Genomic DNA, 25973 nt, shown 5'->3' on the forward strand with positions numbered 1-25973 from the left:
TTAGCATTTTTTAATTTTATTTTTTACAAAATTCAGTATTCTGAAGTACAAAAAAAAAGAGTTCTTTCTCAACTTTCTTGCATCTCAAGTTAAGTACTTTTGAAATTGTTTTGTAAACATTTTAAACCTAAATTGTCCAAGTAGACACTGTATATCATTGCTCTGCAATGTGTTTTAGTCCCTTAGACAGAAAAATACACAATATATTTATATATACACAAGCATATACACATCTACAATGTACAAAGCAAAACATATTTACACATTATACTAAAGATCTAAAAACCAGGGGGTTCTCCAGCTGTTGCCTAACTGCAACTCCCAGTAATATCTGCTAACATATTGGATGCTGGGTGATAAAGATAAGCTACAGTTTAAGAGCCCCAGGTTGCAGATCCCTGATTTAAAGCATAAGTCTAAATCAATCAAGCTGTGCGGGAAAATTCTTTTTTGAAACAGATTTTATATGTAGCTATGAATCAAGTAAAGAGCTTCTTATTATGTGTTGGTGGGGCTTTTTGTAACTCCCTGAACACAAAACAAGTTTTATTACTATACATATCCTGTGTATTGAAATGAATACCTGCACTAATCTAAAAGCCGTTAGTCTAAAGGAGGGAAAAAAATTACGGCCACAGTCTAATTTACATTCCTAAAGAAAATGCAGCACCTGTACTTTTGGGTGACTATGAAAACAACTGAAGGCTTGTTGTCTGGTAAACACACTACAAAACAATATGCTAAGAATAGTGATAGTAAGTAAGCTTTCAACATCTTAACATCTTTTAAATAGCTTTTAAATTACAAACCAGTAAGTGGAGTTACAAGGAAAGACTGCCAACAGGTTTGTTTGTGGTTAATACAGATGTATATGTATTCTAATTTAAACTGCAGCAGCTCTGGACACTGAAAGTTTCAGTGATCCTACTTGACAACGACATTTTTTTTCAGAACAATGGGGATAAATTCTTGAGCAACCAAGAAGTGTTAATGATTATCTGAAGAACAAACAATAGTTATGCAAAGTTAAGGAGATGTGTGTTAATTTTCTGATGGGGTTCATCAGTGATAACCTCTTTAATGCCAGCGTTGTGCAAAGAATTGTTTGTATAACCCACCCTTCCAGTGGCAAAAGGGAAAATTTTATCAGGTTTGCTGCCCAGGTTTATTTAAATTTTGTCACTGGAGGACACAGTTGCAATTAACTTAATGAGTTTAAGTGTTTTATACAGATAACATGGATCTGCTGATGCTAAGTACTGGCAGCAGAGCCAGTCCTCCAATGAAATATTTTGCTGGGGCTCAAGGGCCTGCTCAGCGAACTTCATCATCAGAAGAGCACGTTTCATGTCAATCCAATTTTGAAGAGCACAGTGGAAAGCTTCCTCATGGCTAAAGGGTTGATCTGTCAAGTCTTTTCTTGGACCCCACAAGAGGCATTGAAGTATTCGTTTAGCCTCCGAAATACGAATCCGTTTAATTGGATCAGCTTCAAGCAGCAAGTGAGCAAGGTGCTGAAGCCCGCGAGAATAAACAGACAGAGCTGGAAGTGATGGCAAGTCTTTCTGGCTGTAATCATGTTCATGAAGGCTTGTGCGGACCTCAAATGGATTGGGTTGATGGAGTAGTTCATAAATAAGTATTCCTGTCTGAAACTCATCAAATTTTTTATATTGGGAAGCTGCCATAATTTCAGGTGCCAGTCTTGTTTTATCTCTCATCGGCTTGGACTCCTCACAGCCAGGTCTTTGTTTGGCTTTGGAAAAATTACTAACAATAAGCCTAGGAACATATTTTACATCTTTGATCTTTTCAGCAGAAGTCTGCCGATGAACGAGCAAGAGATTTTCCAAGCACAGATCTCTATGGATAATGCCATGTTCCTTTAGATGCTCCAAACCATTACAGAGCTGGAGCAAGAGAAGGCAAACCTGACGTTCATACACATCAGGCTGCAGTTGGTGGGCAGACACAGACTCATCTACAAATTCTGCAGAGGTGAGGTAGGGAACCTCTCTGGTGATCACCACCACACACTCCTGCTCACTAGCTGGACCCACAGTCTGAGAACTCTCATTAGAAGAAGGGCCCTTGGGTATGTCGGGTGGATTTAACATACTTAATGGAACGGTGGCCACAAAACTTCCACATTCCTGCTGTATGTTAAAGTGGACTGGGAGTGACAGACTTGATGGAGCTTTTGCATCCTCAGCCTTGCACATCTGCAAACAGAAATAGAAAGACATACATTAACCAATGGCCATGCTTTGTATTTTGAGTAATTTCATATTTGAAATTTTTGAGTCACATTGCAAGCTTCAGTAAACGTTATACTGCCGTCAAAAGACATTGTGTGTGATTCAAAATGTAATGTTTATGCATAATCTTTAAGTGTAATTTTATGTAATGTGACAATTTTAAAATTATTACATTTAACTGCGAGTGACATTTTGTACACGCTATCACATAGCAAGTCTGGGACATGGTTCTGCAGTTTATGAGCAGCCGATCAGAAATTATTAGCAGGAGTTAGTCAATCAAATTTGCCAGAGGAATGCAACCACCTTTTGAGGTAAACATAACAACCAGTAAGTAATGTGTGCCTACTCATGCAAAAACATGGTTATCTCTCAGCATGGCAAATTAAATAGACAAGGCCCAGACCAACAAATGCTTTGTTTGTTAAGTCCTGAAAAAAGCTTACTGAGCACATAATGCATTTATCAGTTTACAATTTCACACTGGCTAGTAAATTGATTTACCCTAAGTCAATAAATCCCTTAGCTAACAATGAACCTAGGAACATAATACTACAATGTATAAATTTAAAACTAATAAAGAGAAAACTAGATGTGGAAAATTGTATTTGTCAATATTTTTTGGTATACTACAAAGTAAACAACATATAAAAGTTTAGTATCTCAAATGGCATTTAGATTCTGTTCTAATGCAATGAAGTGGCATTTTTCAGTGAGTTTGCTTATAACATATCTCGAAAGATAATTTGTAGGCTTGTGATACAAGGATATTTTCCCCACTGGTTGAAATGTGCTCATGAAGAAAATTTCTGTATGTTGTTAGTCTTACTGTTTCTGTAATGCTGCTATTCAGCACAACACAGTGTGATAGTGGAGGCATCTTCATGTAGCAAGTGCATTGGGCATTTGCATGCTTATTATGCAAATTTATGATGCCAAGTCAAATTATATCTATCTATCTATCTATCTATATATATATATATATATATATATATATATATATAGAGAGATAGATATATATATATTCAGAAAGTACCCACACTCTTACTCCAAAATCCAATGGTGGATGGTTGGTCAAAGTATTGTGAATAATGTTCAAAATGGACCAGCACTCCAATTATTTTCTAATCAATTTTGAGTCATCACCACACACACACAGAGAAAGTTTGTGGTCTTACCTTTACAGAATAGTTGTTATTTGGATCTTTTGAACATGTGACACAATAATAAATGGCATCCCCAGCAATACAGCATGGTTTGTTACTCGTTAACTTGAAGAGTGACCAGTTGTTTTCATTGAAATGGAGTTCTTGTTTTTGTTCCCTCATAAAATGGTCTTCACATTTGTTCACTAAGCGGCGCATGGATTGAGCATAAAGTCCACTAAGCTTGCCATACATTCCCTCTTTGCTGTCAATGTTACTCAGCAGGTGGTGGAGCTGAAGGCTGGATCCTGAGGAAATATGACTAGAAACGCTCAACTGAGAAGAAGAAAGACCTTTTCCCTGAACAGAGTTTCTGCTTCTTATTTCATTTCTGTGACCACTACCTTTGCAACATTTCTCTAGGGATTCAGAGGAGGAAAACATGACGTGTTTTTCTCCAGGACTTAAAAGTAAACTGGACTGTGTTGCTATATCTCCACATACATTGTTTTCTGACTGGCTAATATTGTATCGGGGATTGTTTGAGGTAATTAAAGTTCTTGAAGGATTAGTCCTTCCCAAAGCAGAGTTGTCCGGTACTGAAGAAGCTCTATTCATTGATTTCTTTACAGGCAAAGGAGGTGGTTGAATGGCTCCATGTTGAGTATCCTTCCCAGAATCCAGAGATAAGATCTTTGTGAAATGTTTCTTTTCGCCTCCAGGAGAAACGGAAGGTGAATTCACTACTTCATAAGAGTGACCTGAAAAAAAAACCAAAACAAAAAAAGTTAAAACAGATGTGCAACGAGTAATTTCAAAAGTTTTCTCTTATGGAGTTCCTGGTTGTAAAAACATTTACTCTATGGTTACATACAAAATTTAAATGAATTAATTTATGAAAATAAAAAAAAAAATCCAAACTAGGTAACATCTTATGGATATGTTATGCATGTACCTGTTTTTTTAACACATTTGTGATGCAATCATACCATAGAACTTACATATACACTCGCCAACATTTATGGCATCCAACCCTTTAGACCACAGGTTGAACACAGATACATATGATTTCCCATACACAGATGGCTATATAATAAAGTCCTGCTTATTATGGACAACTCCTGCTCCTCTTACTTCCTCATCTACTTATGGAACATTCACCAACAAGTTGAATCAACAGCTGGAATTTTTAAGGTAAGACATGTGATCAGATTTCACCATAGGATAATTGGTCAAAAATGCATAAACATTTTGACCAATTATAATGGGCAACTGCCCACCCAGCTTGGCTAGCTTAAGACGTACGGCTTCTTGTTAATAGACTGGGATATACTAAAGCTGTAGTAAATCATGAAGAAATGTGCCAGTTAAAGGTGAAACGCCCCTTTAACATTCTTAACAGAATGAAGCCCTATTATAGAAACAAACCTCTCAGTCACCATTATATAGATGCATAAATGGAGAGGAATTCCTAATGAGCAAGAGTTCTAAAAGAAAGTTTCAATTTGACTAAGATGTCAAATTGGAAAGCATACAGTCACTAGGCACACAATGTACACATTTAAGAGACACGTGCAGTCAAGCAACACCGAAAACCTGTTATGGGAGGCTGAGTTTGACCTTTAAATAAATCCTTAGTTGGAGCAACAAGTAATTGCTTTGGGTAATGAAGAATTCAGATAAGAACAGGAGGCCTCAAGAAAGTGGTCCCCGCTGCACTGTCACCCTTTAGCTCTTTTTTCATAGTTTTTTTACTTGGGGGTGGAAAACAGCTGCCAAGAAAAGAGACATTTTCCCACAGAGTGCACATAACCATAATCTGATACTCAGGTTGATGGCACATAGGGCTGATTAAAATGGTTAAACTATGCAGTTTTAATGATCATGAACAAAGTTCATTAAGTTGTCCTGACAATTGACTGCTAGTATACACCCTACCCGACTTCATACCATCACAAGTAGTGAGTCAATAGAGTGAACTTGCACGTCCCACACTAGAGCAAATAGTTGGCAAAATATCAGAGACGGGAAATTCCACCACCCATTACAAAGATCTTGATGAAGTGGGAAAATAACTGATATTATATATATTTCAAGTACAAAACAGCACTGTAAAGTGTTCCAGCTGCCTATTCACTTGTCTGTGACAATGTAAAACCAGTCAAACAAATCTAGCACATAGCAGGTATTGAACAAGCCATTTATATGACTTTACGTGTGCACATTGACATGCTGGCACTTAGCATAAATACTAGTTTAGCCTTTGCGTGTATACAAAAATTTTACAAGATGGAACAAAAACATACACGTATCATTGTTTCATCAGCCTCACTTGGAAGACTTGCTAACCTTACTTCATAGAATCACAAATCTTCCCAACAGGTAGAACAATCTCCACTCCACAGTTTCTTTCATGGGAACTTTCATTTAAAGGAACAGTGGTTCGTCACAGTGAGAGCAGTGAGGCAGTAGAATGCCTTGCCGGGTGATGTTGTGATGGCCGATTCTATGAATGCCTTTAAGAGTGGCCTGGATGATTTCTTGAAGAATAATAATAATATCCAAGACTATTGTGATCTTAAGATCAACACTTAGTTAGTACTGATATTGATAAATATTGGTGTACATATAGTTTATATATGTGACTGCATACATAGGTCTGTATGAGTATGTGTATATATGTGCATAGGGGTTCTTTTAGATAGGTTGGAATTCTTGGATTTTGGATTTTCCAACCCAAATTTACTATGCAACTCTGTATCACTATAAGGGAAAATTATTAAAATGAAAATCTTATACCATAGTTGGTGCTAATGGATGACTCACATGAGACAAAGTAAACAAACTGTGGCTGTTGTAGGCCCTCCTAACTCATGCATTATGGTTAAACAGTAATTGGATTTTTTCTCCCTATGTGGTTTACACAAATGCAAGCTTTAACATAATTATGTTGTGCTTATATACAATACACTCTAATACAATGGTGTCTGTAAAGCTTATTTCTGCATAACAGTAAGCTCACTGGAAAGAGCATGTGCCAACATTCTTATCGTTTGTTTGCGTTGCTCAGGTAGGGAGTATATACGTAATGCATTCCAAGGTTCCCTTTCTTGTTCAAAGATAGAGACAAGGAGTGGCAACAGGTTGAATACAGATCTGAAAACCTATATTAAGCACACAGTCTGTACATAGGGCAGATGCTGCAATACTTTTAGTTAAAGCTTATCTCCTACGATCTTCTTAAAGAACACAACACACTTAAATCACCTTAAGGGACAACTATAGTGAAATGCCATCTGCTCTAATTTCAGACATTTGTAATTTCAATGAATTCATACAAATGAACTTTGAAAACATAAAAATAAAATGCAGTTTCAGACGTAGGTACAGGGTTTCCAGATAATGGATCCCATACCTGTAATTCATGATGAAGCTCTTATCTTGTAGATTTAGAGACACTAGTATGGCTGAAAATTATACATTTGTGTCTTTTGTTTTTCAACATTACTTTATTGAGCAAACACTCTAACCTAACCTTTTCAATCTGCATGTAATCTAAGCCCACCTAAATAATTCAGTCGGAAGGTATGAGTTAAGGTGAAATACCCTGTAAAATAGTTGGGTATTGTAGTTAGTATTGTACATACTTATAGCATTTCTTATACATGCAGTATAGAAGGTTGTTTATATTAGGAATGCACCGAACCCACTATTTTGGATTCGGTCTAACCCACGAATCCTTCACGAAAATGAAAACATTTTTTACTTCCTTGTTTTGTGATAAAAAGTCATGTGATTTCCCTCCCTGCCACTAATTTGCATATGCGGATTCGGTTCAGCCTGGCAGAAAGATTCGGCCGAATCCGAATCCTGCTGAAAAAGGCTGAATCCTGAACCGGATCCTGGATTCAGTGCATCCCTAGTTTAAATAATATTCTTTATATCATAAGATCTTTGTGGGTAAATGATTTTTTTAGTCATCATAGTGTTGATATTGTTCTAATCACATTATTGTGATATGACATGCTATTTATTGTATATTAAAATTACAAAGATTGCATGGAACCCAAACAAAAACAATGACAAGCAGATGTAATAACTGTTCTACAAAAACACTTTTTTTTCAAATGCTTTACAAGTGCTATTATGCATTTCTAGGTAAAAACATGAATTCAAAAGATAATGGATAGTAACAGAAAAAGGGAAAATGCTGTTGGGTAATAAGTGACACAATACCATAAATATAACATGATACGTTATATACGGTGTTATAAACTGCAACAGAGGGCATTATTCCACCCCAGTCTTATCTGTGGTTAGTACTATGTTCTCACAGTTAGATATCAAATTTCCTTTTCCTGTTTTCACCTTTACCGTCCAGCCCAAATAAAAGTCGGTGAGGGACTGGCACTAAGACAGGTGCACAGAGTACTTCCTGATAATTAGGGAGGACTCGAAGTGAAAGAATATTTTGATCAGAATAACAATATATCATTGTCTCTATCCAGCCTGTGCACCTAGTACAGGGCATAAGACCCTTGTGCAAAAGTTCTACATGTATGCCTTCCCTTGCCATTACTACAAGTAGTAGTATCCGAAACAAAATTAAAGTATCCGAATCCAAAATTAAAGTCAGATTTTGGTTGCTCTATGCATATATGAAAGAAATATTACCTTCTTCACTGCACGTTCTGGAATCAAGGCTGTCTATGGAGCCGGTGCTGAAGCTGACATTCACGTTTGAAACATGTGTGGCTTTAAATGATTCTCCCAGACTCTCCACTGAGCCAAGGCTCACCACCTCTAGATCAGTGCTACTCTTGTTTAGTTTCACAAGATGCCTTAAAAATAAAAGGAAAAATTGTTAGCAAAGGTTTTCCAAAACCAAGAGAAACCTGTGTTGAAGTAAAATTTTCATGCTCGCCAAGCAAATCTTTAAAAAAAAAAGCAAAGAACAATACAAAAAAAGGACAAAAGTGGCATTACTATTATTACATGTCGGAGCAGAAAATACTTTTTAAACGGAGGGCCTCTCTAAATACTAACCAAGGAAAAGGTACAGCACATTTTAATAAGAGTCAGTACTGTTCTACAGGCAATAATCTTAAATGCGTCAGGTAGGAGCGGCAAACTTCCTTTGCCCTCACTTTATTAAAATTTTTCAATATAGTTACAGCACCTTTCTATTTTTTTTTTTTTGGTGGGGTGCGGGGAAGTATTGTCCAGGATGAGTTTTACCTCCTGGTATTTTTTTTTAGTGCGGCAGTTGCCCGATTACAGTTTCTTGTATGTAAAGCCCTAGAACACTTATTTCATCCTCTGGATATGACACACATCCCACTGTCAAGCTATATGGGTGACCAAGGACTTCCTGTTTCCGAACCCACAATGTTTGAATGGGGATGTAGAAAAACAGGTTTTATTCAACGTTCCTATAAAATGTGCACATTTTTTCCCCATTTGCTGAAGCATGAAAACTCCCACACCCAGCTCTCATCGTCAGACTTCCAAGTAGTTACAATATCTTTCTTGGCAAACAGGAGAAATGACACATCAGATTTGTTGCTTTAAAGGGACACTAAACTGGATAGGTATTGAGTGTGAAAACAAAACATGCTGTGAAAGGTTTATACTTGAGTGACAAGGATACTCCCGAATCTGAGAAATGCATTGTTCCAGCATTATCATAATAAAAAGCAGAGTAAGCTTTTCAACAATTTGTCATTAACATTTAACTACCTGACACAAGATTGCATAAACATTCCTCCCACAAAAGAAGGCACAGTACAGGAAATAAACAGCTGCAATTCCAGATACTGGTAGTTTTTATTAACACACTACATTACTGTTTTTTCCTTTAAGATGTTATCAGAGACGAATGTAGCACAGTTAAAGGGAAAATACCTGACCTGAACTCATTGTGCTAGGTTTATGCCTAAAAGGTGCAGAAACACCTGAACTTCCAAAAATAAATATATTTATTTTTACACAGACATACCTCATTCCATTAACTGAGAGGAAACTATCTTTTAGATGGTAAGCTCATTTAAACAGGGCCATTTTTACATCTTGAATCAGTTGCTTTGTATTTTCAATCTATGCATCCATGTATTGTACAGCTCTGTTGGCACTTTTTAAGTATGTGTTAAAGCCCCCCCCCCCTCTAAGCTCACAATGTGATGCAACCCCTCACTCATCTTGTCCCTTAGGGAAGTAATGGATTCTGGGACTTGAAGTTTCTTTGCTTTACAGAGAATCTGTGCACCACCCACTCACAAGGTGAGGGAGGGCTTCCATTACACTTTAAACCTAAAGGTGTCCATAGATGTTACAATTACAATCTTTCCAGAAAAGAGAGTAGAGCTAAATTGTCAGATAAACAGTAGAAACAATAGTTTTCTACCTGTATCTGACGATTCAGCACTAACAGCGGCTGATGTTTGGTTGCCTTAAAAGGTGCGGAAGTAACTGACATTATCAATCAGCAAGGAACCAGAACCTTATTTAAACCTGCTTAAGACATGCGCAACTCACTTATGCCCCTGAAGAAGCTGGTTTACCGGCGAAACGCTTTGGGTGGCATAGGTGGATGTTGGAGGACCAGCCCCCAAGCGCTCCCTACGTAGCCAGGCAGGACTATCTGGGAAACATCTGGAAGGGAGGTGTGGGTTGGCTTGGTGGTGTCTGTTAATGTGCAAGCTGTATGGCAACTGAACCAGATTACTTTCACTCCGTGCTTGCCTTACTAATAGGGGGTAATACTGAAACGTGGTGGAATGTGAGTGCAGTATCGACTATTGACACTCCAGAGACCTCTGTTTTTTAGAAACTAAAGGGCACATAAATCTCTGGAGAGACATAAAGAGTGGAATTAACTCACACCCCATTGTTACCTCCTGAAATGATCGTGGCTGAGAAATCATCAGCTCAGTATCCATCCTATGTATGTTTTTAACTTTTATGTCGTTTTATGGACACGGTCCAGCATCACTGGGGGATAATCGTCAGTGGTGAGTCTTGTATATTTGGCAGCGTGTTTTTCTTTTTAATATCAGTTAATAAAAGTTGAGTTTTATAATTCTAATTACTTCAGCACCTGAACAAGTTAACTGGAGGATAACAGGGTGGATGCAAAAGCTACAATGTATTCCACTCTGTAACTCCTCAATTGCTACATATGTTTGCCTTAAAAGGCGCCTGATCAAAATTTACCAGCCAGCTCAATCGACGAGCCGACCAATATCAAAGTCTTCTGCCGATAACAGTCAGCTCGTCTCCCACCATACACACACCGATTTGTTTCATAAGATACTATTGTTGCCTTTATGGCCACGGATGGTGGGAAATCATTTGAGTATCATGGTTTCCTTTCAATCTTTGGAATCAGGTATGTTTGTTTTAAAAAGTAAATTTACATATATTTTTGAGGTGGAGTGTTTATGCTCGAGTTCAATAAATAGGGTTAATGCTGAACATGAGTTTTGCTTTTTGTTATAATAACAAAAATATATGGTTTCTGTTCTGTTCTTTTCAGTTAAGTACACCTGCAACCTTCCTTAAATTAAGTCCACAGCCTTTCATTCTCGTCATTCTCTTTACTGGAGCCCATTGTTACCTCCTGAAATGATCGTGGCTGAGAAATCATCAGCTCAGTATCCATCCTATGTATGTTTTTAACTTTTATGTCGTTTTATGGACACGGTCCAGCATCACTGGGGGATAATCGTCAGTGGTGAGTCTTGTATATTTGGCAGCGTGTTTTTCTTTTTAATATCAGTTAATAAAAGTTGAGTTTTATAATTCTAATTACTTCAGCACCTGAACAAGTTAACTGGAGGATAACAGGGTGGATGCAAAAGCTACAATGTATTCCACTCTGTAACTCCTCAATTGCTACATATGTTTGCCTTAAAAGGCGCCTGATCAAAATTTACCAGCCAGCTCAATCATCGAGCCGACCAATATCAAAGTCTTCTGCCGATAACAGTCAGCTCATCTCCCACCATACACACACCGATTTGTTTCATAAGATACTATTGTTGCCTTTATGGCCACGGATGGTGGGAAATCATTTGAGTATCATGGTTTCCTTTCAATCTTTGGAATCAGGTATGTTTGTTTTAAAAAGTAAATTTACATATATTTTTGAGGTGGAGTGTTTATGCTTGAGTTCAATAAATAGGGTTAATGCTGAACATGAGTTTTGCTTTTTGTTATAATAACAAAAATATATGGTTTCTGTTCTGTTCTTTTCAGAATAGTACACCTGCAGCCTTCCTTAAATTAAGTCCACAGCCTTTCATTCTCGTCATTCTCTTTACTGGAGCCCATAGACTCTCAACTTGATTTCAGAGCAAGCAGGAGATAGGGTTAACCCATTCATTATATCCTATGGAAATCAGTATGGGGCAGAGATGATGCAGAGGATTTATAGCAGAAGACATCTGAGGGCAGGATTTTTTTTTAGAGAATGTGCAATTGCATGCTGAAGTGGCCCACAACAGTGCCCAGAACTTTAACACAGAAAGGGTTGTGAAAGACAGACAAATGAAAAAAAAGATTGTTCAAAACCTTTAGAAAAGCCATTCACTAAACCAAAGCACTGCTTGGCTAACCATGTACATATTTCTGGGTGATTAGACTTGGAACAGGCACAAAACAAGAAAGATAAAAGATAAAATCTCTACATAAATATGTGGAAAAGCAACCAAGTGCTGGCATAATTATCAAGACAGTTTCTGAAAGAAGACAGTGTAGTGGTGTGCGTTTGTTCTACTTGGAACATTAACAATCATTAACCTCTCTCTGCCTCTTGCAATATTTACATTTTCTGCTGTGGAATGCACAAAATTGCAGGTGAACTAGCTTGCACAGAGTTTTGTTTGTATGAATGCTCTTTTCTCATCTACTCATTAATATGTGTAGCCAGGCATTTTGGCCTATGTAGATGACATATTTGTGAGATCTGAGGCTGAATAGAGATTCCAGACAGCTTTTCAGCTATAGAATGGAATGTAGATAGACCCTTCTCTAGGATTTGGTCATGAAAGCTGTGGGAATAGGTGACAAAGACTCCAAGGGAGAATCCACAAAAGCAGCTATATTCAGGGGCATATCACATTCTTGACATAGCTCACCCCCTCATATGCAGTTCTTCTACTGAAAAAAAATACCATTTAAGGCTTTGAGGTCAATGCACGCACAAAGAAAAGCCTAAAATATATACTAGAAACAAGTCAAGTATTTGATAATTATTTGATCATGGTGCTTGGTAAATGTCACCAGACAAGGGCCAGTAACACCAGAAGAGGGAAAACATAACACACTGTAGAAGGGCACTCCTGCCAAAACATAACTTTTATTTAAGGTACTTAAAAAAAAAAACCCCCGGTTAAAATTCCACTCTCTTGTCTCTTGCTTATGGTTGTAGGGAAAGATATAAAATTTCTCCATGCAATTTATTAGATTAATTGTTGGTAGAATGCAGGAATATTGGTAATATGTGTGGAAATGTGTCCACAGAAGGGTGCGACTAAATAATGATACAGCAACACTACAAGCTACCGTTCATACTCTCAGTTTAATGTGTCCATACTCACATTTTATCTCTAGAACTGAGGGGACAGATTTGCTGTAATAGGACTGCAGTAATTTAGTTGTTTATTAATGTTCTGTCCCTGCACGTGGCATGATAGTGGAATTGTAACAAAATGTTATTTTTTAGATGTTCTGAATAATAGTTAAAGTTTAGCAGGCGTGCCCCTCTGCAGTGTGCTCTTTTTACTTTTGGGTACCCTTTGTCTAGGAAAAACGGTTTCCAAACAAATTAGAGATTTGTTCCAGTATATACAATACTGGCAGTGCAATGTGTAGGTACCGCCAAATGGCCATGCTACATATCAGTAGATGAATGAGGAAGAGAAGCAATAGATCTTGGCCATTTCAGAGTGTGAAAACTATAAAACATCTTGTGCTCAACAAACCTTTGCTGTGAAGGTTTCTTTTCCTGGCTCTACATATGCTGACCAAAAAACCTGCACCACACTGTTTTAGCCCCAATAAGGGCAAAACCAATCTATATTTGAAATCTAATCAGCAACTACCCTGACTTTTAATCCAGTAGGTAAGCTTTAACCTATAGACTACCCCATAAACACAGAAATACTAGTAGTGAAACTTATTTTCCTGCTTAGGATTCCATCTCCTTTACCCTAATCTACTAAAAGACAACCTTTTGTGTGTCCAGAGTCAATTATCCCATTCATCTTATGACACAGGTCAGCGACAGGGCCCATCAAGTCACACACTTGTCAATGGTAAACAATTTGAATTCCCAGCTCAGAGTGTCTGCTAGGAATGCTGTGAGGATTTTACAGGAAAGGGTGATGATAAATGCTATCAGGGAAGAGTTACAGACCATTAAAGTGAAATGACCTTTGCACATCACTTAGGGAGCTAGCACACCGAACTGCCTTCCGGCTGCTATAATGAGAAAACGCCAGCGCCAATGCACTCGCGGCACTTCGATTTCCAAAGTCGCCAGAAGTTGCCTCACGAGGAAACTTCGGAAATCGAAGCGCTGTGAGTGCATTTGTGCTGGCGTTTTCTCATTATAGCAGACGGAAGGCAGTTCGGGAAGATTGTTGCCTCGCAGAAGAGGCAATTAGTCGCCATGCGACTAAATGTCCCCGAATCTGCCCGTGTGCTAAAGCCCTCAGCATTACTAAGATAGCAGAGAAATGGTTTGGTGAAAATAGTATGGAAGTCAGTCCTCAGTGGGTATGTGCTTCTGCATCTAAAAATACTACCTTGTTAAAAAAATTAAACCAGTAATACTAGGGTTTTCAGATAAGGGATCTTTCTATAATTTGGATCTCCATAATGTAAGTCTGCTAAAAACATTTTAACATTAAATAAACCCAGTAGGGTTATGTCAGAAATATGGATCCATGTGTATCAAATATATACAAGGTTACGGTTACTATAATGGAGTCCATCCCGTAATTTGGAGCTTTCTGGAAAAGAACAAGTCACTTTTTGCTGGTACATGGTTGACAGGAAATAACAGAGTCCATATTATACTGACAATGTTCAAATTAACAGATTTTTTGACTGAATTTTTATTGAATGAATTGTCAGTCCTGATTCATTTATTCCCATTCTGATCATATGCAAACTGTTAAAAATGATTGGCTAAAGGCCTCAAACATGAAATGATGGGATGCAACTCCATCAGTTAAATTGTATGTATGTTATGTATTGTCACTTAGACTCTAATAAATTAGCATTTTAATGGATAGCCGGACTCATGCCGTTGCTTGGGGTTTCAGGTCTATCAGCTATAGAGACAGACAATCCTTTCATTTGGGGGTGTTGCCATTGCCCTCCAAGAAAACAGGGCACCTTAAAGTGGATGATTCCCTTTAAATACATTTTTAGTATTTTATAGATGGACCTATCCAAAGCAATCAGTTGGCCTGCAAATTATTAGTCTCCCTATTCTCCCTCTCTCCTGAAAATGATGGTTGTTGGGAGGGTCACATCCTGTGGACCAGCTAGCAACAACAGCCAGTTTTCTATTCGCCAAAAGGGATCAACCTAAATCATTATGTTAATAATATGTTAAGTTTTCAAAACCAGAAACTGTAATTGTGTGTTTACAGAAGTAACTGAGAAAAGTTTCTTGCTTTTATTTATAATCTTTTACAGGTAGTTTATTTGTTAAAACATTCATCAGATAGCCCAAATTAAAAAGTGGAATGGATTTATGAATGAGCAAAAATGCCAGTATTAAAAACAATGATTTCCCTTAAAGACAGTACATAAATACAATGTAATCTCATACATACCGTGTCTGTTTCTTAGGTGGAGGAGGGGGAGGCTGGCTGGTATCTTTTTCGTGGTTTGCTTTAGACAGTTCTACAGGACAGGAAGCAGATTTACTCATGCCTTTCCTTGATTTCTGCTCTTCCACACTTGATTTTTCCTCATAATTAAAACTTGACTTTGTTAGTTGTCCATTGCTGACCACATTTATCCTTGAAGTTTGGGAGACTGATACTTCCTCCTCTTCTTCCTCATCAATTTTACACTGCCTGCTCCACTGTGCCTGATAGTACCTGTGCCTTCGCTCTGTAGATTGCAGACACCTTTCATTTACCTCAGGCGATTCCTTTTTTTGAGAAGACAAATGTACAATTCCAGCAGTTTGTGTTGGTGAGGAGAGTTTCAAGCTAGAACACTCATCTGGTTTTATCAGAATGGAAGACACAACAGTACTGCTATTCCCTTGGCTTTTAGGAACTGAAGGACCACAATACCTTTTATTTAACTCAGCAGTTTTGAATTCTTGTCTTCCTTGGATTCGTTCTCCCCATACAAATGGTGACATATTTGAATTTTCTGAAGAAGATGATGGGCTGCTACATGTCCACTGAACTCCAACTGCTGAATCTGGACTGCTAAGAAATATCGTTCTATTATCTTCTTCTGTATGAGCTGCCATCACTGTGATTTTAGCAGCAACCTGTGTTGTAGTAATCTCTTGCTTTTCCTCGCAAATAGGACTGTTTGGGGGTATAACATTTTTTGCAGTATTCCTTTGAGCTTGTGGCTTGATCTCCAACCTACTTAAAACTCCTTTCCTTTTTGTGCTCTCTGCATAAATGGGTTCACCATTACTTCCTTCAGCTTGGAACTGTAGATGATCCTCTTGGCATGTGAGTTGCTGGGAGTGTTTTACCAGATTCTTCCTGCAATCCATAGCTAAGTGAAACTCAGAAGTCTGGGAATCTTTGTATGGAGGTGATCCAAGAGGGTTGTCTCTTGTAAAGGTACATGACAAATTGTTTGTCAGGGCATCTGACTCAGAATGAAGTGTTACTTTTAGATTGCTGCAATTCTGGTTCTTACTAGAACCCAGCTCTAAGCTTTTTAAGCTGTTTTTGTCTTGAAATTTTCTAGTAGGCTTTATAGGTGTTGGGTTATCCAAATTACACAGTCCCATTCCAGACCTACCAGTGCTCTGGGACAATGAAGTGCCTCTTGTAAGTAAAGTTCCAGGTGGAGTGGTCCTGTCTGTAGAGGACAGAGTTCCAGAGGAGCAACCACTGCTGCTCTTTAAAGAAAGTAAAGTGGATTCTTCCTGAATGCAGCTTAATTTCTTTGTGTCTCCATTAACAAGGTTTCCATTAGCAGTTTGTTCGAAGGTAGAAGGCAATTTTTCCTTAATAAATGTTGCTTTATCTGACTGACCACTAAAGTGGCTCACATAGGTTAGGTTGTTCACAGCATTTATGCCCATCTTCCTGTCAGGGCTCTTAAGTCCATTAAAAACATAATTGGGAGTATTGTCATTGAAAGCAGTGAACTTCTGATTGAAGGAATTGCTGAAATTATCAAGGACTGACTTAGAAATATCCCCAGATTTCAGAAAAGAATTGCTTGTTTGAGACATCTTCCAACTAACCTGTAGCAGTAAGATAAAAAAAAATATATTCATATATTTCATGGAAACACTCTCAGTATTCAAACGGCTAATATCTAAGACACCTAAAAACTATGCGATACTTGTCAGAACAAGTATTTGGAATTTCAAAAAAAAATTAAATGCTTTAATTTGCTGACTATATCCAAAGCAGCATGTATGATTGGTCACTTAGGAAATAAAAATGACTACACAACTTATATTTTAAAGAAAATCACGTGTTTGATTAATGTTTGCGTGCAGCTAACAATTTTCTGCCTGGATGTGCCAACGAGCATTCAGATGTATGTTTAAGCACAGATGTGTTACACTGCATATGTAATTTTTCTGTTAGGAAGATTCCCACCACTTAGATCACACTCGTACCCAGTAACAGTCTGAGTAAAGGGACTGGTTATTTATCTTTAGTCTGACTGCTATACCAATATAAGGAACTACTGGGTGCAAGTGTCATTACAGGGGCAGTATCTCTCTTGTTCAACATTAGTTATTTCTTTTTAAACAAGGTAAGGAGGGAAGTTTAAGCAACTCCATGTTTGGCTCATTCGATGTAGATCTGCACAGGGAAAAAGCTCACCAACACAGAGCAGCCCTGAACAAAAGGGAAGAAATTGTGCAAGTCTGATTATACTTATTCAGTATAAATGGAAGCAACTAGAATTGGTAACACAGTGCAGGTACAGCATCTCTACCATTAAAATATACAGCCAAATTGTTCAGCTCCGGACTATGGCACAAAAGGGGTATTTTTCCCAAAAGCCCATATATGCTTTCAGTGTTGCTGGACTGTAGTCCACCTTTGACCGGCGGCAGACAGGGTGTTTTGACTATCTCCTCACTGTCTGTGAATATCGGTGGTCAAGATGGTTTATGTGCTATTAGCAGAGCACTAAGGCTATGGACACACATGCAGATTTTGGCAGCGTTTTCAGATCGGTACGCAACACGTTTTTTTTTTAAATAACCGACGTGGCATAAATACGATAGTGGTTTCCATCTTAGGCAATGGCATACCGCGTGTGTGTCCAAAGCCTAAAGGGAAAAGAAAACATATTCTTTTCTTTCCAAGTGCCCTCTTGGCCATGCTCAGTTTGCCAGGTGGATGTGTAGAGCAGGTCCACAAGCCTCCAGCAAAGGGAAGAGAAATATTTGAAGGTAAGGTGAGTTAACAGGCTTCAAGTCAGTACTGAAGTTAATTGCTGCTATTAAGTAAAATCCATCTGTGTTTAAATTGTTCCTTACTTTTTTTTCAAGTTACTATTCAGTGTTGAAATAAGAGGAAAGTCAATTTTAATAGTTCAGTTTACTTTTCCATTTCAGCTTGCCTTTCAACAAATGATTGTGGCAAACAGGATTTAGTTCCACATCTGACCTTTACCCGACATCTCTTTCAAATCCTAAAGGAGAAAGACAGCTTCCATTTTGTCATGTAATGGCAAATCAGTGCACACTGAATTGTTAAAATGGAGGATTGCCTTTGATGTCATTCTTGTAAGAAACAACATAATTCTAACAGTAATAGCTTAAACACTTGAAACTTCTTATATCACCACCTTTTACTGGGTGACCGATCTTTTCCAAAATGTTGCCATAGAACAGTGTTAAGGGATTTTTATAGGAACAATTCCATGAATTTTACTTGACATTAGTAACTCAAGTGCTGTACATTGTTACAACAACTTCAATATAAATAATTATCCCAGCAATAGTTTAATGGGAGATTATACCCGCCTCTTTAATGTGAGCTCATTAAATTGGACTTATGTAGAAAAGGCTCAAGCACACTCTGACCTTCCAGAAATAAATATACAGACATACTCATTTCACAGACTGAAGGAAAACCATAAAATTCTCTCTTTGTTCACAGAGATCATTTACCCACTTCCCTTAGGCTGACAGTGTTATATACCCCCCCCCCACCATCACCTGGTTCCATTGTGAAACAACAGACCAGACTTTGGGACTTCAAGTTTCTTTGCTTTCAAAACAATCAGTGCTCCACTATGGACAGTTGAGGGACTTAAAATTCCAGAATCCATAGATTTACAATGAAACAAACTTTAAGATGGCCATAGACGCAAATATCTGATTTCTGGACCCTGTGTGGAGAGTCCCGACATTTTTCGTCCCATGGAGATTGGTCGTTTGGTCAATCGGACAGGTTAAAAGATTTCTGTCGGCTGCCGATAATATCTCTGCATGAATTGCCGATCGGATGATTTTCAGTGGGAGACTAGCTTTTGTTGGACATAACTTTCTTACGATTGCTGTAGGGGCAGAACATCGGCTGATCTGTTCTTTTACTAACTTATTTGATCTGAAAGGTTAGTGGCAGGTCTGGGGGTGGGGGAAGTCCGATCATTTGGGGATCCGAACAATCGGATCTTTGCGTCTATGGCCAGCTTTACGCTATTAATCTTTGTATGTGTCAGTGTTTTCACATAATTCACATTCACTGCACATTATGAAAGAGAAATAAGAAGTGATGGTCAACACGCCATGTATGTTTAAAATAAGGTACTGTCACTTAAGGATCTATTAAGTACTATAACTACTGGATAGTGTTTTACAACAAACAATGCTAACCAATAAACTATACCTGAGTTAGAGTTTCCGTACTGTTAAGCTCTGTCCACATCTCATTATCTGAGGTAAGCATGGTTGGTTTCACAGCAATTGTGGGTTTTGTATACAAAGTAGCTATTACAGAATCTTCATCCTGACTTGCATTGTCAGGTTTGAATTTAATCCCATTAAGACTTTGCAATGCTGGTAGGTTTCCGTTCTTCCCATCAGAGAGTGTTTGTGGCTGTCTGTGGTCACTTCGTGGGTGAAAGCAGTTCTTGCAGGATCCAGGCTTCCAAATGTGTTCCACAAATTCACTGCACACAGACATTTTCACTCCCTGGCTGTTCAGTGTAATGGTTCTGTGCATCCTAGGCCCAGAGGATGCTCTCTCATTTTGTGCAGTACTAGGTGCAGAATGGCTCTAAGAAAAAAAGAAAAGTGAATTCAGTTACTATTAACACGCCAATACACAAAGGCATTAACAATGCTTAAGGAGGAATACCTATTTTAAGGTTCAGCAGCAAAGTTGCAAAGCAGGTGTGTGTGTGTGCGGGTGGGGGGGGGGTGTTACTGATATTTGGTGAGAATACACATCCTGGACCTTCTATGAGTTTCAGCTGAAATTCAGCACAATAATTTAAAAGATAGAAAAAAACAATGGTGTGTTCCTAGAGTAAGCGTGCCCATAGACGCACCAATAATGTACTAAAAATTTTTTGTAAGATATTCGGTGCGTGAATCTCCCTGAACTGCCTCCCGCCGGCTAGAATGTAAATCGCTGGCGAGATGGCACTCTGAGTGCATGGTTTTCCAAAGTTGCCTGAAGTTGCCTCACGAGGAATCTTCAGGCGACTTTGGAAAACGAAGCACTCTGAGTGCCTTCTCGTCAGCGATTTACATTCTAGCTGGCGGGAGGCAGTTCAGGGAGATTAGTCACCCTGAAGAAGAGATTTGTCGCCAGGCGACTAATCTCCCCGAATATAAGCGTGTCCCCTGACACTAAAGGCACCCGGAACATTGGGCATTGTTGGTGCTGAATCGTCAGATACAGGTAAAATTCTATTGTTTCTACCTTTATATCTGACGATTCAGCTCTACATGTGTGTACTGAAACAAACGATCTTTCTTGGAAAGATGTTTTCCAGGAAAGATCTAATTGTAACGTATATGGCCACTTTAGATAATAACTGAATTGGCACATTTATGTGGCTCTCTCCTGCCAGGCATATATAGGTCCCACTATAATATAATTTGTCCTAGGGCCAAAAAACCAGAGCAGCGGGATTTTACCCAGCAAGTGGGTGGCCAAATTGGGCCCAAATCTGATTGTATGGCCATCTTTAATAAATGATATTACATCTCTTTGTTATGAAAACTGTATAAATTTTTGTCTTTTTTACTGTGCTATAATGTTGCTACTGGTTTTCATTTTCAGCAATGTTAGTCATATGATGTAATTTTATGAATCTTTCAGGTTCAACTTCTACTCGATAGAATTAGACACTTGAAGGAGGATACAAGTTATAATATGCAGGTCTTTTACAGTTTCACATATGACAACTCTGTGGCAATCAGAGATGAAGAAATCTCCAATTTACACTGTGCCTCCAATATTGTACAAAACACACCATTTAAACAAAATTTACTAATCCATCTAGAACATTCTATGGCAAAATAACAAGTTTATAAGTTTATACAGTCTTCTAAAGTCCAGCATCTATTTAGTGTAGTTAAGAGAACAAATATATGTTTCCCAGCATCACAATTGTAGCCTCCCTCCCAAATGGTACATTTCCTTTCTCAGCCTAATGGCAATTAAAACTGACACCTTGAACATTTACCATATCAAAAGTGTTTGTTTTTCTCCACAACTGCAACATCCAAGGCGGCTTTGCAGTTTTTGTCAAGGTAAAACATCAAAATCAACTGCTGGTGAAATTTAAACTCAAGGAAAATTACAACTAAAAATGATATCTGTCACTACTGGTAATAAAATGTGACCACAAACCTGCCTAAGTCGCAGACATATTATTTATAGAAATAACAATATAAATGGTTATTAGGTACTTATAAACAGAATGATCAGTCTGTAATCGAGTACATTCTAAATACATTTTATTTATTTATATGCACACACATACATACATTAACATGTTACTCAATTAATGTTGACAAAAATACACTTCTGTTACATATGTGACTTGTAGGCCATTTCTGATATATAATTCAAATGTATACGACATTGATTAATACCTAACTGCTGTCTGTTCACAAAACCTTTAATTAGCAATAAATCTCACTTACTCAATACCTCTTTGTATAGTTCAGCAATTTGATCCATCGAATGAAACTTGCTAAACTCTTACTCTTAAGAACATACCAGGACTTCTCCCTAACGTTTCATAACCAGCCTTACCTGAAAGCTGGCTTTTTGTAACAATCAGCAAATATAGGATTCTAACTCAATTACAGTTAAAACTAACAAATTAGAAATGGAAACAAGTTGAAGAAGTTGTCAACTGTAATACCCTTCATTCCTAAAGGACAACACGTGCACCTCTTTGTTGTCTTTAAAAAAACAAAGAAAACCCAGAACTTTGCTCACCATGATAGCTATATAGCAATTTCACCCGTCTCTTGGTGCCATTGATGTAGCTAAACAATAGCTGATGAGTCACAGACTGGCCTGGCCTACCACACATCAAATAAATGGGCTCCAACATGGCCTTGGTGTCAGAGTAGAAAGAAAAATGCAACTGTAAGTTGTCTACCCTTCTGGCACTTTACAGGTTAAAACAGGTAAAATGAATAGCCTTCATGAATAGTCTTCTGTTAAGCCCAAATATGAGGAAAAAGCTTATCTTGTCAGCAGCAGGAATGCAGCTTCACACCCTGCAACTTTCCCACAGCACAATTCAGTGGGTCTCTACTATCCCATTTCACCAAAAAATGTGCTGTCAAGCAATATACTTATTGTTTCTCTGAATAGCTTGCTGTAAAAGGTATTGCTGAGAGCCGACTGCCTTTAATAGCTGTTGTTAGACCACTGGGCTCCGGCTGTCTGCAGGGCAATAACATATATCTGACAGAAACTACCTGTTTTAAGTAAAGCATTTGTCTCAAGACAGCTGGTATAATATGAAGTCTAGTACAACACTGCAAAGCCTAGAATATCTGTCTACAACGTTTATTTGTGGAGTGTGCCATACATAGAGTTGCCGCCTAATCCCTTAAATTAAACACCTTTAAAATACTTGTGTCGGAGACGTAAGCTTTTTTATAAACAGCCATGTGTCTAAAGTGACTGCTGTTCTGCCACACAGCATGTGCACTTTATGGGTGTTTGGTTTAAAAGTGATAAAGGGGGCATTCCTAACGGGTGTCTTCACACTTGCATTCTGACAGGACAGATCCTAATAAGATGCACTATTCACATATCTCAGGATGTCAAAAGAAAAGACACATTTGCACTTTTCAATTATTGCGCAACTACAACTCCCAAAACCCCCAAGGTAACAGTATGGGAAGGATTCCGGGGAGGTGATCCAGGTAACAACAATGCTTTAGTTGACTATGCCATAACACTAGTTTCTCACAGGCTCACAGGTATAGGATCTTTTATCCAGAAACCCATTATCCAGAAAGCCCGGAATTATGGGATAACCATCTCTCAAACTCCATTTTATACAAATAATACAAATTTTTATAAACTATTTCCTTTTTCTCTGTAATAATAAAACATTACCTTGTACTTGTACTAAGATATACTTGCTCCTTATTGGAAGCAAACCCAGTCTATTGGGTTTATTTAATGTTTAACTGATTTTCTTGTACACTTAAGGTATGAAGATCCAAATTACGAAAATACCTCTTGTCCGGAAAACTCCAGGTCCAGAAGATTCTGGATAACAGGTCCCATACCTGCACTATGCTTTGCTGGCAAGATTAGGAATTGAGAATGAACATGACTCATCTCCTTAGTCACTTGCTGACTTTGAAACACTACCTATAAAGTACAGTGTATTCTGTTTGCTGTCCTTTAGTGAGACAGAGGAAAGAACTACTAAATAAGGGTTCAGCCAGAGTTTGTAAAGTTACAGCATGATTTACGCATTTCCTGTTCAGTCTGGCCTTTAACTACAAACAAAATAATTAGAACTTTCCTGGATTTAAAGAAAGGTAGGTTGCTGCAACTGAATTTCCTTTAATCATCTGCCTATAACAGCTCAGCAAAGTCCGAGAACCCACTTTATCTCCCAGCAATGTGAATCTACAGAATAGGATTTGGGGTAATTTAAAAGAACAAAGCAGGGGACAAAACAGAGGCAAGCTGGCTTGCTTTCTATTTATATGCACCACCCACTGTAATATAAAAGGATATTTGAAGGCACCAAAAAGTTCCAATGACTATATACTGACGTGAGGCCACTGATCAAGTGCTTTATATTTCTTAAAATAGACAAGTCCCAAAAAGTCATACACAAAGTCAAATACAATTTATAATTGATGACACTACAAACACAAAAAAAAGATCATACACAAAGTCAAATACAATTTATAATTGATGACACTACAAACACAAAAAAAAGATATGTGATAAGAAATTTGGTTTTAGATGCGGTCAATGACCCCCACTTGAAAGCTGGAAAGAGAAATAATGAAGGTCAATTGAAAAGTTGCTTAGAATTAGCCATTAGGGATGGGCGAATTTGACCAGTTTCATTTCGCCAAAAACTCGCCGCAGCTGCTCATCTTTTTTTTGGTAGCATGACGCCATACAAGTCTATGGGCGTCATTCTGCGGCAAAAAAATTCACCCATTCCTATTAGCCATTCTATAACACACTGAAAATGAACCCCTTTAAAACATGAAGACATGTTTCCTCCATCTTTTGATGAATTACATTTTGGTGGATGAGTAGCTCTGTACTCACGGCAGGTATGAACAATACTCCCAATATAACATGCTTTTTTTAACCGAGGCTTCTGATACTGACAACATACAGCGTTCATTTCTGTCCCCAGTCTATGCTGCTCACATTCCCTTCATTACTCGACCCCTGTCCTGTCTTTGTTTTTCAGGGGGGGGGGTGATCCCAGAGCAATGGCCACTGGAATGCCTTATCAGCATCTGATCCAAAAGTTACTTTGGAAGTTTCTCAGCTGCTAAAACAAAACATTCTATTCAAAAATGTTAAATAATTATTTACAGTTAATTATTAAAACTTCTGGTGAAACATACAGTAGTTGTGATTAATATAATGTTTGAATTAAAAAGAAGGTTATACAGTCATTTTGGCCCTTGCATCTAATATTACAGAATTATGTTGAACTATAGTTTTATATATTGTTTGTTTCTTAATTATTAAAGGATATGTGACATTTCCCAACAGGATAAATACGATTAAGGTATGGCTCCAGACATGGGTCAATTGTTTGGCTTGTATTTCAGCCATAAACTGCCGAGATCTATGCTTCTAGTGACTCAAGTTGGCAAAGAGAATAGGGCAAAGTGCAGTGTTATTGGAAGGGGCAAAGTACTGCACAATTATCATTTTTTCAACCTTATTCCCAGGCTGTCTGGCCAGTGCTTTCCGTATCTCACCAACCAGGATGCCTTGTATTCTGAAAAGTACAACTGATAAGTCAGTGAAAGACTAGAAAGACTTTTCACCCAAACACAGTTCCATTCCAGGGCTGAACCTGTTCCCTACTCCACGAACACCTTTTCATTTCATCTCTCCAAGGGTCAAGTTTCTCTAACCACTTGCAGAGCGCGCAGGCAACTGATAAATACACATTTTTTTATAAAAATGGCATTCCCTGAAGGGAAGGTTTAGGGATTCCATACAGCAACATCCCTGGAGGGAGGATTTAGGGATCCCATACACTCAGTATCATATGTGCAGGCAAGTTCCACACAGAAAAATCCAATTGTGGAACCTGTTGCAATGCACTGCAAATCCACATGGGGTCACAAAATAAAGTCATCTCAATAAAGACTGACTTTTTGAGATTGTAAAAATGTTCATACTTTTCCCCACAAAAGAAATTGTTTTATCTTGATAAGATTTGACAATGAAAAAAACAACAACAAAAGGAACCTACTGTGCAAACCTCAATTCAGCCTCAGCAGTGCCAGTAAACCAGTGGTCTCGATAAAATGCCTGGCTTCATGGAAAACGTTAGGGGAAATTGAATATACAACGATTTTGCCTGGACAAGTTCCTATACAAATCTGGATATTTCAGGAAAATGCGAGAGTGAAAATAAACGTTCACAATGCACAGGCTGTACCCGGTTTACCGCAGTAAATAAAGTCACGTTACCTGATGCTATATAGCTGGACTTGTACTGCCTTTACACCAGCTTGCTGGTCAACTTGCTGTAACCCAAAGACCGCGCTAAACCCGGAAAACAGGAGGCAGTGGAATGCACACTCCCGGGACATAAACTCTCAGCTCAGTCCGAGAGCAACAACTAGAATGGGAGAATGAACTCTGACAGAGGGAAAGAG

At 38.1% G+C, this 25973-nt stretch overlaps 1 protein-coding gene across 3 annotated transcripts; it reads right to left on the reverse strand.

Annotated features, from left to right (window-relative positions):
- prag1.L (PEAK1 related, kinase-activating pseudokinase 1 L homeolog) lies at window positions 1–25973 on the reverse strand. Of its 3 annotated transcripts, none has more exons than XM_018252997.2 (6): window positions 25786–25973; window positions 19489–19878; window positions 15253–16871; window positions 8078–8244; window positions 3437–4164; window positions 1–2222 (listed from the first exon to the last, which is right to left on the reverse strand). In XM_018252997.2, exons 2-6 carry the CDS (start codon window positions 19822–19824, stop codon window positions 1170–1172), a joined length of 3903 nt encoding a protein of 1300 aa, XP_018108486.1. In that variant the 5' UTR covers window positions 19825–19878; window positions 25786–25973; the 3' UTR covers window positions 1–1169. The 3 variants fall into 3 exon arrangements, with proteins under 3 accessions (XP_018108486.1, XP_018108478.1, XP_018108495.1); XM_018252989.2 differs by lacking the exon at window positions 25786–25973 and adding an exon at window positions 21299–21572; XM_018253006.2 differs by lacking the exons at window positions 19489–19878; window positions 25786–25973 and adding an exon at window positions 18132–19039.

This window comes from Xenopus laevis, chromosome 1L (assembly GCF_017654675.1).
Source record: "Xenopus laevis strain J_2021 chromosome 1L, Xenopus_laevis_v10.1, whole genome shotgun sequence".
Classification (NCBI taxonomy): domain Eukaryota; kingdom Metazoa; phylum Chordata; class Amphibia; order Anura; family Pipidae; genus Xenopus; species Xenopus laevis.

Coding starts and splice junctions, on each gene's coding strand:
- prag1.L (XM_018252989.2), bottom strand. CDS start 21,337: ATGTTGCAGTTGTGGAGAAAAACAAACACTTTTGATATG. Junction 19,879..21,298: donor AAACAAACACTTTTGATATG/GTAAATGTTCAA, acceptor TTTTTTTCTTAG/AGCCATTCTGCACCTAGTAC. Junction 8,245..15,252: donor CCACCTAAGAAACAGACACG/GTATGTATGAGA, acceptor TTTATTTTTAAG/GCATCTTGTGAAACTAAACA.